The following is a 14,650-nucleotide window of genomic DNA, read 5'->3' on the forward strand; positions in this document are numbered from 1 at the left end:
GCCAAGAAGAATAACTGAGAACGTTGCTCATTTCATATTTGTGACAAATCACACATACCCGGTAAAGATTGAGATTGGTGACAGAAAAAATGTTGTTTGTGATTGTAACTCAAAATATAAGAACAATCTCACATTCTTCAAGGATTTCACAAGCTCTTTCGAGAATGAATTCTATGAACAACTTCTCTGCTATTTCCTCAGCAAAGATCTCTCCAATTTCAACATAAGGGCTATTCCAACAACGGAGGCAAAGGAAGATATCATTGCAGCATCACTCTCTGTCATCGATTTGTTCTGTCAGGAGCATTACAATAAACTCAAAGAAGTGTGGAGATGTTCTGGTGCACTATGTTTCAGGCCAGTTGAATAAAAGAACGATCGCTCATTCCAACAAGCAATCATAGACAGATGTGAGCACAAGAAGATATGTGAAAGAGGAAGTCAAGTGTGGTGTTATAAACTCAAGCCAGAATATGAACGACTCCTCAAACGACGAGAAGATGAAGATGATGTGGACTGTTATGTGGAAATTATCTAAACATATTCTTTTTTTTTTTTTTTTTTTTTTTTTTTTGAATCATTAATACACAAACGATATTATAAGAGTGTATCATTTGTCATATACCATCAAAGATTCCATGTGGCAATGTGGCAAAATGACAACATGGTCGAAAATAAATAAAAACACTCAAAATCATACCAAATTGGGTGTGAAATGCCCATGTTGGCAGCTCTTTTCAGATGAAATTAAACTATCCTTGACACCTGAACACCAGGACACGCTTCCAGCACGGAGATTTTAGACAATATTTCCCTTCCCTCAGCATCTCTATATTGCCACAATTTGGTGTCCTGTCTACCAATTTACACTTTTTCAAGCTAAACACACAAAAATAACCCTCAAGTTAAGTGAAAAACATCAATGTGACAATCCACAATAATGCCACTGTGACCCCTGTTTGATACAATCGACGGTACAACAAATGTGTGTGGCCTGTTATATTTCATCAATTTACACATTTTGCCCAATCAACCCGGTGCATGCAAATAACCATTAACTTTTTCCATCATCTCATCTAACAACTCATCACTTTCGATAAGCTTTCTCCTCAATATCTTAATCAATATCTTCTGTTTTTCGGATACATGTTCGTTGTAATACTTAGTTTCTTCCTTACGTTTTTCCTGAAACTGTTTAATTTGTTTCTGTTGATCCGCTTTTGCTTTTTCTACAGTTGCGTATATCTTCTTCCGACCCATTTTCTATAAAACAAAAAACAAAATCAATTATTTTTTATTTACGATTTCCACCAACGCATGTTCAACATACAACGGAGACAAAGTCTCCTGAGCAACTTCGTTGCGAACTCATGTTTTTCACAACGATTTCATCAACGATAACACGTTTAACACACAACACATGTTCAATGGACAACACGTTCAACATGTTATTCATGTTATTCATCAACGATTTCATCAATTTTCACACTAATTCACCATCTTCGACACTCCAGTTAATCTTTTAGCTAATCTTCTCCTTGGAGATATCGTATGTCAGCTATTGACACATATCGATTACACAAATCAATAACTCCTTCATTATAGAACATCACCGAATATCTAATCATGATAAACCCCTAAGAGTGTCAGCAATAATCATCGATCTCTATCTTATTATCATTGCCTATTCCAATTGATAATACAAGATGATAACTACCATCAGATATACATAACTCGATAATATTGAATGATCTTAATCGAGATGGATCTATAGCTGATATACCATATCTGGGGGAAAATATGGACTTTCAAGCTTTTTATGCACAAAGCATGAAATAACTGTTTCACTTATAACATTTTAAAACCAACCCAGATCTCAAAAACAATTTGATTTTCATATCTGTCAACAAACATCATTGATATAATAACATTTTGTTTTGTGACATCAAATGTATTTTAAAAAACAAACCCATTTTTTTCAAATTTTTTGATCACAAAAAGTTAATCAAAAGTGCATAATTTTTCAATGAAAATGCCTGAAGTTAAATATTTTGTCCCATCTCTTTAATGCTTTCGGCGAAAAAAAAGCTCGAAAGTCCGTATTTTCCACCGTTTGATTGAAATTTGTATTTTGAAACAGTTTTAGGCACAAATTGTTTGTGCACGTTTTTCTTTGAAACATTTGGATACCAAAAACATGTTCGTTTTCCGATTCACTATTATTGTCAGGGCTTTTGAATAAAAAAGTCACAAAGATAAGTATTGAAAATGAAGGTTTCTCCGACAAATTGGAGCTGATGACTTGCAAACAAATAAGCAAGTTGGTTTATTTCATGTCCAAACCCAGATAGTGGGTATTATGCCATTTCAAATTCAAAAATTTTTTCAAATGAAAAGTTTTATTCGCAATTTGTTTAATTTTGCATTTTTCATTTCATATAACCTCACTTCATTTTTTTTTAAATTTTTTATAATTATCACTTTTTTAAAAAGTTGAAAATGAATGTTTCCCAATTTTCGACATTTGCCAATTTTTCTAAGTGGAAAAGTTAATTTTGCTTATCTGTGTATATGTGTTATGAGTTTGTTAACGTGCTGGCTGATTCCTTTCGAAAACAGCCATTTGAAGTGAGAGAGAAAAACATAAAATCTAATGTGCCGAACAGCAAAAATCTGAAAATAGATAAAAAGAAACAAATGACACATTTGACGTGAATGCATTGGATCTCACATCAACTATTCTCAGTTGTTCAATTTCTTGATACAATTGACGAATAACCAGTGGTGGATTGGTCATTGCCTTCTCTTGATTCCTCCAAGTCTATTGCATCAGACATTGTGAGCACAGCAGCTCCTGGAGGGAAAAGTTGAATGAACTCTCTTTTGAAATGTGTCAAAGTCGGTCTATCTTCTCCGTTTTGTGCAAAACAAGCTTGTATTAACTGAAGAAGTTTTGATTCTTCAGCCTTTCTGAAATTCGGTCTTTCTCCGTTCACTATTTTCTGCCCTGCCACCACACCCTCATACTCCCCAAACGGGATCTCCAGCGTCACACACTCCCACAGCATCATCCCAATCGAGAATGACACTGATTCCTTTGTTGCCCCCATCTTCTTGTTCATCAGCAGTTCTGGTGCCTTCCATCTCAGACACTCTTTTCTTATCTCGTCTTCGTCTTCAAAAGCAGATGAAGGAGGTGGTGAGTCTGTGAATCTCTCGCTCATCACTGAAATATTGGACGATGAAGATACAACAGTTAATGAAGAGATCGATGAGGAATCTGAACTATCATCAGAAGAAAGGAAGTCTGAATGCATGACAATGCAGATCACCATGTGTTCAGAAAACAACACAATATGTGGACTCAGGCTGGCCAATGACTGAAGTGGGTTCTCCATTTCATCAAATGAGTGGAGAGCTCCATTCGCCACCCAGAACAGGATTTGGGCTGCTGTTTGTTCTCTCTCCTGAAGAGTGCCTATTGCCATCTCTTTTGTCTTATTCCTTCCATGCAACAACATGAACAGAGAATCCCTCAAGTCCACAATCAGCTTTTCATGAGGGCGAGGAACAGGCCATTGCATCCACCAGATTCGACATCGACGAGGTGGTTGGACACAGACTCTCCGATCGAACAAAAGTTGAATCTGTGTCTGAAGTGTCTGTTGTTGAAGTGGATGAAATGGAAGGTGATGGAGTCTGCTTTCTTATTTCCTCTTCCTCAACCTTCTCCAATGCCCACTGAGGAATCTTGTCTGAACCCTTTCCCAAAATATATTCAGTGGAGCCACTCTCGCTCAACAAATGCTCTGATGACTCAGAATGTCCCAGACTTTTTGTATACACCCTCTTCTTGATCCTCTCTTCGTTCTTCTTCTCTGCCTCCCTCTCTGCTCTCCTCCACTGTTCCTCAGGCGACATCTCCATTGTTACCATCTCAAACGCTTTCGGATCCTTTTTGATATTGTCTTCCACAATCACTTCCAGCTCTTCTGTTCTTCTCTTTTGCTTTCTCCAGCGAACAGTCAAAACAACAATAATTGCCAGCAACACAATGAAAACTGCAGAGGCAATTACAATAATAACCCACCACGACTTCTTCTCATTTCCACCTTCAACGATCCTTTCATCTCCTTTTGCCTTTTGTCTCACTTCTATTCTTCAGAATGAATGACTGGGTTGATGAAGGAGAATCGGCATTCCCAAACAGAAGACATACACTCACCTCTTCTGATTCTTCTTCTGCTTCTGCCTCGGGCTCAATCTCTGAGGATGAAACGGCACACCAGGCCTCGTGCTCATCCACAAACCCATCCTCCCCAAACTCATGCCTCTCAATGTGCTGCTCAGAGCGGAGTGAGCGCACCAGCTGGCAGGAGAGGTTGCAGGGGAGCAAGAGCTCACCCACAAACCTGAGCTTGGCCTGTGTGCCTTCCACTTCCATCTGCACCTCGCGCAGCTCAGGGACAAACAAAGCCGATGGTCGATCTGAGGCCAAACCCTTCAGAGTGCACCCCTCGTTCAGAATCCACAGCGATGAATTGTCTTTCCACCCGTCGCCTCCCTTCAGACTCACCACATCCACCACAGCAGTGCCTGTGCAAACAACATTTCTTCGAGCCGATGGATATTGCGGAAGAGAAGGCGTGTTGTTCACAAACATTCCCATGGTGATGTCAACATTCCCACGATCAATTGATATGCCCCCTTCTGCAGAGTTTGTGATGATTGTGTCCTTCAAATGGCTAGTGCTGTTGAAAAGATAAATCAACGATCCATTCCAATGGCATGCATCTTCAATTGCTGAATAATCGATGATATTGGTATCATTTTGATATCCTTCAAAAACGAAGATTCGATGGAAACATTATTGGACATATCAATTATCTGTGCATTTGTGGAAGATGATGTCTGATTAACAAATGAACAGTTTGATATTCGACAGAGAGTTGGAATGGAAGAAGATGATGACAACAAGCATGTGCCTGGTGTCATTCGTTTGATCCCAGAGACATTCGAGTGAATTATCATAATAGAACTTTCAAGATTCTCCTCGTTCATTTTCGAAATGCTTCGCTCTTTTATTGAAATTAGAGAACTGTTTTTAACAGTGATATCTGATGTGTTTATTTCTTTAATGATGAGATTTGAGCCTTCACAAGCATCGATCAGTGAGCTTCCAAATGCCAATCCGCCAAACTCAACGGCTTGCAGCTGAGCAAAACAAGAACTCCTCAGCTCAAACAACGGCCTTGAAGTGATCATGTGTTTCACGCTTGTTCTGCTCATATCAAATGATCCTGAAGCAATTGAAAACAACGATTGATTGATGCAAATGCTCTGATCAGTACTGGAGAATAAGCAGGATGCTACAACCAATGATCCATTCATTTGAATGAATATGCTTTTGCACGTTGAGACAAATCCATGTTGAAATAAAAATGAAACACATTCAAATTTCACGGTCTCAGCACTTTCCAAAATACACTCTGATCTTTGCGATTTTGAAACCTCCGTTTTCAGATGCACAACAGCATGCGTTGCTGGATTCAGACTCTTAACTGTCACACTGTTTGCAGTGCAAGTTTGTGATATGTCACATTCTCGATCTATCAGAAGCTGACTGTATGCTGAAGATATAATATGAGACAACCCATAGCTCAAGGATTTGCATGGTGTTGTTGAGTTCCCACATGGCTTCACATCATTCCCCTCATCATTCACTCCACACACAAAAATCAGCTCGCTGCGATGCACAACAATAAGAGGAATGAGATCCACATCTTCAATTGGAAGTGTTTCATCCACACCCCAGATCGCATTAAACCTGTCATACGGTGGCTCACGAAAGTCTAAATCAAATTGTTCTTCGCTGATTTGTTTGGAAATTGAAAAGCACTTCACAAACACGTCTCTTCCTATCCTCGCCTTGTTGTTTGAAAACGTTATGTTTTTGAAATGGAATGGAATCATCTTGTTTTCCTGAGAAAGGCAATTCAAAAACACTCCACCTCCTTTTCCTGCAATGGCAGAGCATGAAGAAATCTTTGTATTGTATATCTCAAATCTTCCTCCCTCCTCCATCTTCACATGCAACGCTCCTCCGCAATCACTAGTATCAGCTGCGCACACAGTAAATGATGAATTTGATAGCATAGCATTTGCATCATTGACCATAGTTGTTATCAAAATACAGGCGCTGTTGATGCTTTGGGTTACACTTCCAAATAAACAATGTTCAATCGTCAATGTCCCACCAGTTGAATCCGAAGACTGATAAAATTCAATAAAAGGCTTTGATATTTGAAGTATTTCAAATGAGCATGAATAAAGATTCAAATCTCCATTTTTGACTGACAAAAGAATGAAGGACAATATTCCCTCGCTTTGGAGATTGAATGAACATTCAGAAATGCTCAAGCACGATTCACTGTCCAATGTTTCCATAAGAGCTTTCTGCAAATTGGTGAAAATTGGCGGCAACGAAAAGTTGATTGATGAAAATGATACAAGGCTTGCAGATATTGCAACTCCAACAGAATTAGCCAATGTTTTATTCACAACCAATCTTGATGATGAGTTTTCCTGCTCTGATTTAACAGTGACATTGTCCATCAGCACTTCTTCAAGAAGTGAGCTTCCCCCTGATATGAGAATATTTTTTGTTCCCTCACCCTGTATTCTGTTCAATCCAAAGTTCAACGAATTACATGGAAAGTTTGGCTTTCCACAGGCGATACTATTTATTCCTCTTTCCCCATCGACGTGAATAGTTTCATTGAAATATCCTGAAATGAAAATAAAAAGATCTTCAGCTTTGGCAAAATGAGTCCTATCAAAACCCATCAGTGAATTTGCTCGTTTGGAATGTTCAATATCCATGGCAAAGCTGAATGAGGTTGAATTGACCAATTCTGTGAGATCGCTGCAAACAATGAACATGTCTTTACCAATCGCTGCCATGTTATTGGTAAAATGCAAATCCTCAAATTTTATCATATTTGCATTGTCCACACAGTTTAGAAAAAGGAACCCACCTCTTCCCGATGCATCACTTTCACATTCGCATCTGCTTGTTTCTGTTTTGTTTACTGTGAGTGCACCTTTCTCTTGAATGGATATTCCCACAGCTCCTCCATCATTACTGTCTTTTGATGAAATAGTCATTAATGAGCTCTGATCAATTAAAACTGGAGCATTGATTATTGATGATAAAATGCAAGCCATATTTGAACTGGAAGAGGTTATTCCTTCAAAGGAACAGGAACTCAATGTTAGTGATTGAACTTCCTCATTTCTGCTTATGCGTTTGTCGCTTGGCTCTTCAGAAACAATTGAGACTAATGGGCAACTTGTGAGTTCCACAGAGGAAATAGTGAGCATTCCAAGAACGACAAGTGCTTTGCTTGAAACAATCACAGGGCTTGAATTAAAAGCCATCTGAGATACTGTGCATTGTTCGACTCGAAGAGTTCCTCCAAGAACAAGAAGAAGAGAAAATGTGATGGAATCCTTGGTTTTGTTTTCAAATGAGCACTTCTTCAAAACAAGGTTCGAGTTTTCCTTGTCTGAGGAAGAAATTAGAGAAGATATCGAGATTATAAAACTTGATGGAATGTTGAAGCAGATTCTGTCAAACTCCAAATTATTCTCATTCAACAGCATCACATCTGAACTTCCTGTCTCCACAATGGACTGAAATTCCAATTTCGCTGTTTCTTCGCCCTGTTTCGAGCGTATCATCAAACAAGACAAAATGAACTGGTCTTGAATAACAGTCGATCCATCAATCCTCAATTCCTTTTTTTCGTTTGTGGCATCAATTGCCAAGTTTTTGAATCCTCTCCAAAACGAATTGCAGGGAAATACATCATCTCCACATCCAGAATAATCCTTTCCAGACTGACTTATTTCGATTTCTAACGATTGCCTGTGCAAGAAAAAATAGGACAGATTCACTGGAGCATCTAGAAATACTGTGCTGTCAATCCCAAAGAAATCCAAATTGTCGCCATCATCGTTTTTAATATTCACAATCCGACTTGTTGTCACTGATCCATTCAAGTCAACACATTGAACAAACATATCTTTTCCCCATTTTGCATCATTTCCTGACACATTCACAGAATCTAATTGATAATTACTTGTTGAATTTTCGCACAGAACCAAATAGATTCCCCCGCCCTTTTCATTTGTTGTTCCCACCTTGCATTGCTTCAACGACACATTTTTTACGATATATTCTGCATCATCCACCAATATCACTTCCATAGCACCCCCATTCCCGGACTGCCGAGTCATTGTTGAGATGCACGTATCATTCACAACAAGATTTCCACATTGCTTTGTGATGAATGCATTCAAAGACTGGCAGCCCTCAATATGGCACAAATCAAGTGTCACTTTGCCATTCTCTGAACTTATAAGAGGCTTTGAAAAGGACTGTTCTACAGATGAAGTTTCGCAAGTTATTTGGCAAGAAGAAAGAACAAGAAGCCCAGAACTTTCGCTCATCAGAAACAGCGATGAACTTCTGCAGTGTTCATTCGAACCATCGTGAATAAACTTCATTTCCGATGCTTGAAGTTTTCCAGAACTTATTCTGAAAAGTGCTTCTTCTCCACTTTTCATCTCTGACTTTATGCTTGTCATCGATGCTCCAGATCCGCTTCCAATAACATTTGAAGATCCAATATCAATTTGGCCTGAAGGAAACAGTCCTTCTTTTATCTCAAAACTCATCGATTCTATCTTGGCTCTTTCTATTCCTTTTTTCATTGTCAGACAATTGAATTCGTCAAAGTCACTTCGCCCACAATTATCCCAATCGTAGCCATTTGTTGTAATCATAATCTTATTCTGGCTGTTTGGCGGATCGATCACATAATGTGAGGTCTCCTCTGCAGTTGCCCAGGCAAATATCGTTCTGGGTTGATTGCTTGTGGAAAACAACCTTGATGCAACAAGATTCAATTTTCCAGTCCATGTTTCATGTGCATAAATATCATTTCCTTCATTTGCTGTATTGTTTATGAAAATGCAATCAGATAGTGTTGCAGTGATACTGTAAACTTGACTGTGATCAAATCTGATTGCCCCTGCATTTGTTTTGGCGCTATTTGACTTGAAAAAGCAAGAAACAACTGAAAAATCATGCTCCATAGCGAAGCAGTTTAAAGCACCTGTATATCTGGATTCAACTTTATTGAATTGAAAATTACATTCTGTGATGAAGCAAGTCAAGCATCTACTAATCTCACCAGCTCCAAGACAATCCTCTGTGTGGCAAAAAGAAAAATTATTCAAACTCATGACAAGTTCACCTGTATTTCTTGAATCAAAGGCTCCGCTTGCAAACTTTGCGAAATTATTCTGAAATGTGTTATTTTGGCAACTCCACTCTCCTGATCCTTCATTTCGAACTGCAGCTGCTCTGGAACCAGACTTGGTGAGAGAACAGTTTTCAAACAAACATCTTGCAGTTGTGAGAGATGCATCCCCTGTCAGACAAATTGCTCCACCATTTAGTATTTCTGCACTTTTGAACGAAAAAGATGTGTCATTGAACTCCTTGAATCCTGTGCTGAAATTCGTTCTGGTTGTAACTGCCTCACAGCTCAAAAATGACGAATTGCAGCAGATGAATACACTTGTTGCTCCATCAACGATACACCCCAGATATGGATTCTGAACAGAAATGCAATTCACTGAATCCATTACACATCTCTTATCTGGATTCATATAAGAAAAAGGCAGGCAAGTTTTCACGTTGACTTTTTTCTGTGAAACATTAAAAAAGGAGCATTCGCTGATTGTGATGGAAGTCAAGGGTGACAGTTGAACAAACGGTGTTGGTCCTTGAACAAAGGATAAGAATTCTGAATCACGCACCTCTGCATTAATATCATCAATCCAGTTTAAATTTTTCATAGGTACTTCAACAAGGCTTGACATTGTCTTCACATTCTTTGAAAAGTGAAGCGAAATATTCCAAAACGAAAGCGAACCACAACCTCCAAAGAACAAACCATCCTTTTCGCTTCCTGCAAACTTTAGCAAGCATGAACATATTTGAAGCGAAGAGTTGAACTTTGAAGAAACCAAATAGCAGCCCTCTTTCTGCAGAAGCACAAGTTGTCGAATGCAAATTGATGTGTTTGAAGTTATTAATTCGGCTTTGAGAAGACTCTTCAAATCGTTTTTTGACTCTGTATTTTCAGATATTGCAAATTGCGCGTCTTGAAAAGATGGATTTATATTTGATGTTGGAATTCGAAATGAACAATCGGGATGCATCTCTCTGATATGACTATGCAAAAAGTTCTCTTCTCCACAAGAAAATTGATGAATTGCAATTATGAACAATTGAACCGTGGAAATCAAAAATGTTGATGCACTGAGCATTTGCATCAGTAGAAAAAGAAAACTGAAATTCTTCTTCTGAACCCTTAATAAAAAAACAAGAAGTGAACATTTTTAGCCCATAACTTTGGATTCGTTAATGGAAAAACATGATTCTTGTTCTTTCCAATCAGGAAATGCTGCAGCCACACCATTCTGAATATTATGAAAATCGTTGAATCTTCAGAAAAATCAATCAATATTCATAAATGGAGAACAAGAATAATTCAAGCCTTTCAAAAAATTTTTTTGGAAAAATCACATAACAAAAATGTGCTTGTAAACAACCGCATATGAATAAATCAACTGTCATTGAAAACGAAAGAATGATGAAAATGCATGAATTAATGGTTGAAAATTGTGTGAAATAAAGAACAAATATAACTTTTTCAAAACGTGTGAATTTTATGAGACAAACGATCTTTCACATTATTTCATCAAGATTTTTGTTCAAAAGCTCGCATATGAAACGAAGGAAAGAAAAGAACGAAGATCTGTTGCATCTTGGAGAAAATCTGTTTCTGAAATTTTTCTAATTTTCTCCACTTTTTTCCTCTTTTATTGATGTTTTGCCTTTTAACTTTTTGATCCATTTTCCGTAAAATTCTGAAAAGGATGAAAAAAAGTTAATATTTTTCCATTGATGATTCGTTTGACCAACTGATGCAAATATCATTTGAAGGAAAGGTCCACTAACTATTCATTATGATGGTAAATTTTGAAGCAAAGAACATGTTGATCGATTGGCTTATTGTTCAAAACACTCATTTGATAAAATTTATCAAATAAATATGTTGTTGATGATGTATTTTCTTCCCGCATCCAAAAAGACACTTGATATTAAAATTTCCACAAATGTTTTTGGGCAACGTTTCCAAAACAAAATTTCAAAAGAGTGATTTCTTTTTTATAAGTGTTGAAAATAAACACCTTGAATTTTTCTTCATTTGTTCTTTAAACGATAGTGTGAGGTAAAGGATATCTATAATTTCAAAAAGATTTAGTAGTGCCTTCATGAAATAGGAAAAAATGCAAAACTGAAGTAATCAAAGTAATATCAGATGAATTTTCACAAATGTTCTCCATATTACATGCAAAAATTTCAATTACTTCCCTGACATTAACGTCAATTTTCAATTCTCTTTCTGCTTTGCAATGTGTAATCGTCATAAAAGCAAATACCAAGAAAGCATTGTTTTATTATATAAAAGCCTTTCTCCCGAAAAATCATAGTTTTTTAATAATGAATAAATAATAAAGGTTTAATCGTTTTTTTTTATATATTCATTGAATATTTTTGGAAGTGATGAAAATTTAAATTTCTTCGAATTTGAAATTGGCCAAATGCTCTTTTCATTTAGAAAGTTGTCTTTCAACTTTTAAAATTGAAAATGAATTTTCTCATCAATTTGCATTTATCTCTTTTATTTTCGATTTAAAATTTTTCGATTACAAACTTTTCGATGGATAAATAAAGTGAACAAATCAATGAGCAAAACGCAATATGATAGTTGAGAAGGTAACGCATATTCTTTTGCATCAGCACAATACTTTTTAAATGCTATTAATACAAATAAGAGAGTGCGTCAAAAAGAAAGGGATAAAAGGAAGAAATACTTTTTCATAAAACAAAAACTTAAAATCTAATTCATAAAGTGCATAAACAAACATGAATTTTAACGAAACATAAAGAAAAGAAAGACAATAGATCTGCTACAAAATAGACAAAAAAATGAAGAAAATCAAGTTCTTCTCCTGTTTCATCTTCAGCTTCATAGCATTTGAGTTAAAAGATGAATCGTTTTCTCAAGATTTCCGCGCGACTGATGCAGAGCATAAATAGCTTCTCGCTTTCCAAATCCCATTTCTGTCAGCGTTTCCACAAACGGGGAAGACTGATACGGCGACGACGATACAGAAAATGAGCTGGATGCGTCTTTCAAGCTTGAATTGGCTAGCAGCGAAGTTGCCGTGCGGATGTGAGGCGGAGAAGGCGATGGCGGCACAAGAGGACTCGGAGCAGGCGAAAGAAGAGGCGATGCCTCAGGATCAGACCGGTTGTGATGGCGGTGGTGGTGGCGGTCTGAGCGAGGATCGTCTTTCGGAGGAGAGGCAGAGACAGGCGAAGCTGCATGCGTCGGGCCGTGATAAGAAGAAGGGCGAAGTGCAGAGGAGTGAGAGTGTGTGTGATGTGGGCGTGAATGCGAATGTGAATGTGAATGTGCATCTCCAAGCAAGCGTGGCTTCAGTGCCCGAGGAACAGCTATTCGAGGGCTGCCTGCTGAGCCAGACAGATTCAGCTGCAGGAGCAGCCGGCGATGGCCAGAGCCTGAATGGACGCCAAGGCGTGTGGATGGGTTGATTGGCGGGTACGGATTCTTTGCACGCTGCGGCTGGCTCGACGCCACGATATTCGGAGCTGTCTGTGGCTGAGCGTATGAAGAAGCAGACGGAAGGCGCTTTTTGTGCTGCGGATGAGAAACATCGCAGTTGTTGAGGTGGTCAGACATCACAGTGATGTCTGAGGCGATGGAAGGCGCCTGGCAGAGAGAGGAAGCATCAGAAGAGTCAGATGCAACAGAGGAGTTTTCGTTTCCTGCAGCTTGGCGCAGAGGAGAAGGCTGGGCAGGTGCAGCATTTTTGGGAGGATGGATCACAATGGCAGGAAATGAAGGGCTGGAAGGAGATTCAGTGGATGATTTGTCTTGAATGGAGAGTTCAACTGAAGGAGAAGCTGTTTGGGATGAAATGGATGAAGTGGATGAGGTGGAAGCAAAAGAGCTGGAAAGCAGTGGAGTTTGTGCTTCATCGTCTTGGTGAAATGTGCTGCCATTTTTAGTTGTTTTCTAAGAAAGAATCGATAAAAACGGAGGCAAAGTTGCGTTAAAAAGATCTTCCTGTGAAGATGCTGATGATTGTGTGTGTGAGACATCATCAAAATGCCTCAGCTCGTCTTCTGTGAGGAAATTGCACTTGTAAGGGCCTATAGTCATTGAATTGTCAATCAAATCGATTTTGCACTTCGTCAGAAAAACAGACAAAGCAGAGTAAAAATATTTGAATTAAAAAATGAATTGTGAAAGTTCAATGATAAATGCAAATAATACAAGAGTTCTGCAATTACAAACTCGAAATTTTCGCAAATTGTCTGCTCCAAGTGAGACATCAAATACGCCCCCTTCTAACACAAACATTGGAGTGGAGACAAGCATTCCTTCAATCTGTTCGCGTAACATCATTGCAAAAACATATCATTTGGGATGATTATTGCAATAAAAAAATGATTAAACAATAAATATAAATTTGAGTCTCCAAAAGAAGAAGAAGAAGAAGAAGAAACCATCAAATCAACTGAATGAGATATAGCCCATGATGACCCCAGTTCCAACTCCAACAGCTGTGCCGTGGGTCGTCTGGTCAATCACTTCTTCTAATCTGAAAATGAGTTATTTGAAGTGGGGGAGGATTATATTAATTGTATTGTTTATACGAGTATTGTGATAGAATATATAGCAATCGAATATCGATAAATCAAAGATAAGCTTTTTCATTAAGTTAAAGAAAAGAGCATACCCGCATTTGATTGCACATTGCAGTGTGATAAACGTTCTTGCAGCTCCTGAGTCAACAAGGATAGCCACACGCACATCGTTGATAAAGCCTGCACAAAACAAACTTGTTTGAACATGAAAAGATTTCGATTATATTCAAAATAAGCAAATAAAGAATCAATAGGAGATGTAGCATACATCTGGCAATAGCTAAAGTGCCTTCTTCCAATTTCCTTCAACTGCAAATTTCTTCTGAGCTTTTGAAAGCTCTTCTTTTGCATCTGGGGCATAAGGAAAAATTGTTACATATTTCTAAATCACAAAAATATTCATTTACATAAAATTTGCATAAGAGAAAAGCGTACTTCCTTGTGCTTATGAACAATATAGGCTTTCATCTCTGTTCGAAAACGCTCCAACAATATCTTGTTAACAAGCTCCAGACTCCCTGTTTCGATTGCATCAGCGAGAAGCGGTGTTTGAATCCTGAGTAAATCTCTTACTCGTTGATCCATACTGTAGCTCTGCATCAAAAGTTCTCCATCTTTCAGTTTTGGATATTTAATATCTGTTCCCACGGGTAAATCTGGAAGTCTATTAAATGTTGTTCCCGTTTGATGTGGCCTTTTCTCTTTAAAAGAAGACCAAGCGCTTTGATGTATACCATCGCTGTTGTGTTCAAATTAATATTAATGGAA

At 38.0% G+C, this 14,650-nt stretch overlaps 2 protein-coding genes across 2 annotated transcripts; both read right to left on the reverse strand.

The window, feature by feature from the left end:
* Positions 1-2,750: 2,750 nt before the first annotated feature.
* MONOS_18178 (uncharacterized protein) lies at positions 2,751-9,162 on the reverse strand (the record flags this gene model as incomplete). Its single annotated transcript, XM_067871171.1, has 4 exons — positions 2,751-3,662; positions 3,727-4,159; positions 4,209-4,751; positions 5,201-9,162. 4 exons carry the CDS (start codon positions 9,160-9,162, stop codon positions 2,751-2,753), a joined length of 5,850 nt encoding a protein of 1,949 aa, XP_067720840.1.
* A 3,011-nt stretch (positions 9,163-12,173) lies between these two features.
* MONOS_16770 (uncharacterized protein) lies at positions 12,174-14,619 on the reverse strand (the record flags this gene model as incomplete). Its single annotated transcript, XM_067869643.1, has 6 exons — positions 12,174-13,247; positions 13,530-13,622; positions 13,779-13,836; positions 13,975-14,062; positions 14,398-14,538; positions 14,598-14,619. The coding sequence occupies 6 exons, from the start codon at positions 14,617-14,619 to the stop codon at positions 12,174-12,176; spliced, it is 1,476 nt and encodes a 491-aa protein (XP_067720841.1).
* Between the last annotated feature and the right edge of the window lie 31 nt (positions 14,620-14,650).

This window comes from Monocercomonoides exilis (genome assembly GCF_001643675.1).
Source record: "Monocercomonoides exilis strain PA203 chromosome Unknown scaffold51-639645, whole genome shotgun sequence".
NCBI classification, from domain to species: domain Eukaryota; phylum Preaxostyla; order Oxymonadida; family Polymastigidae; genus Monocercomonoides; species Monocercomonoides exilis.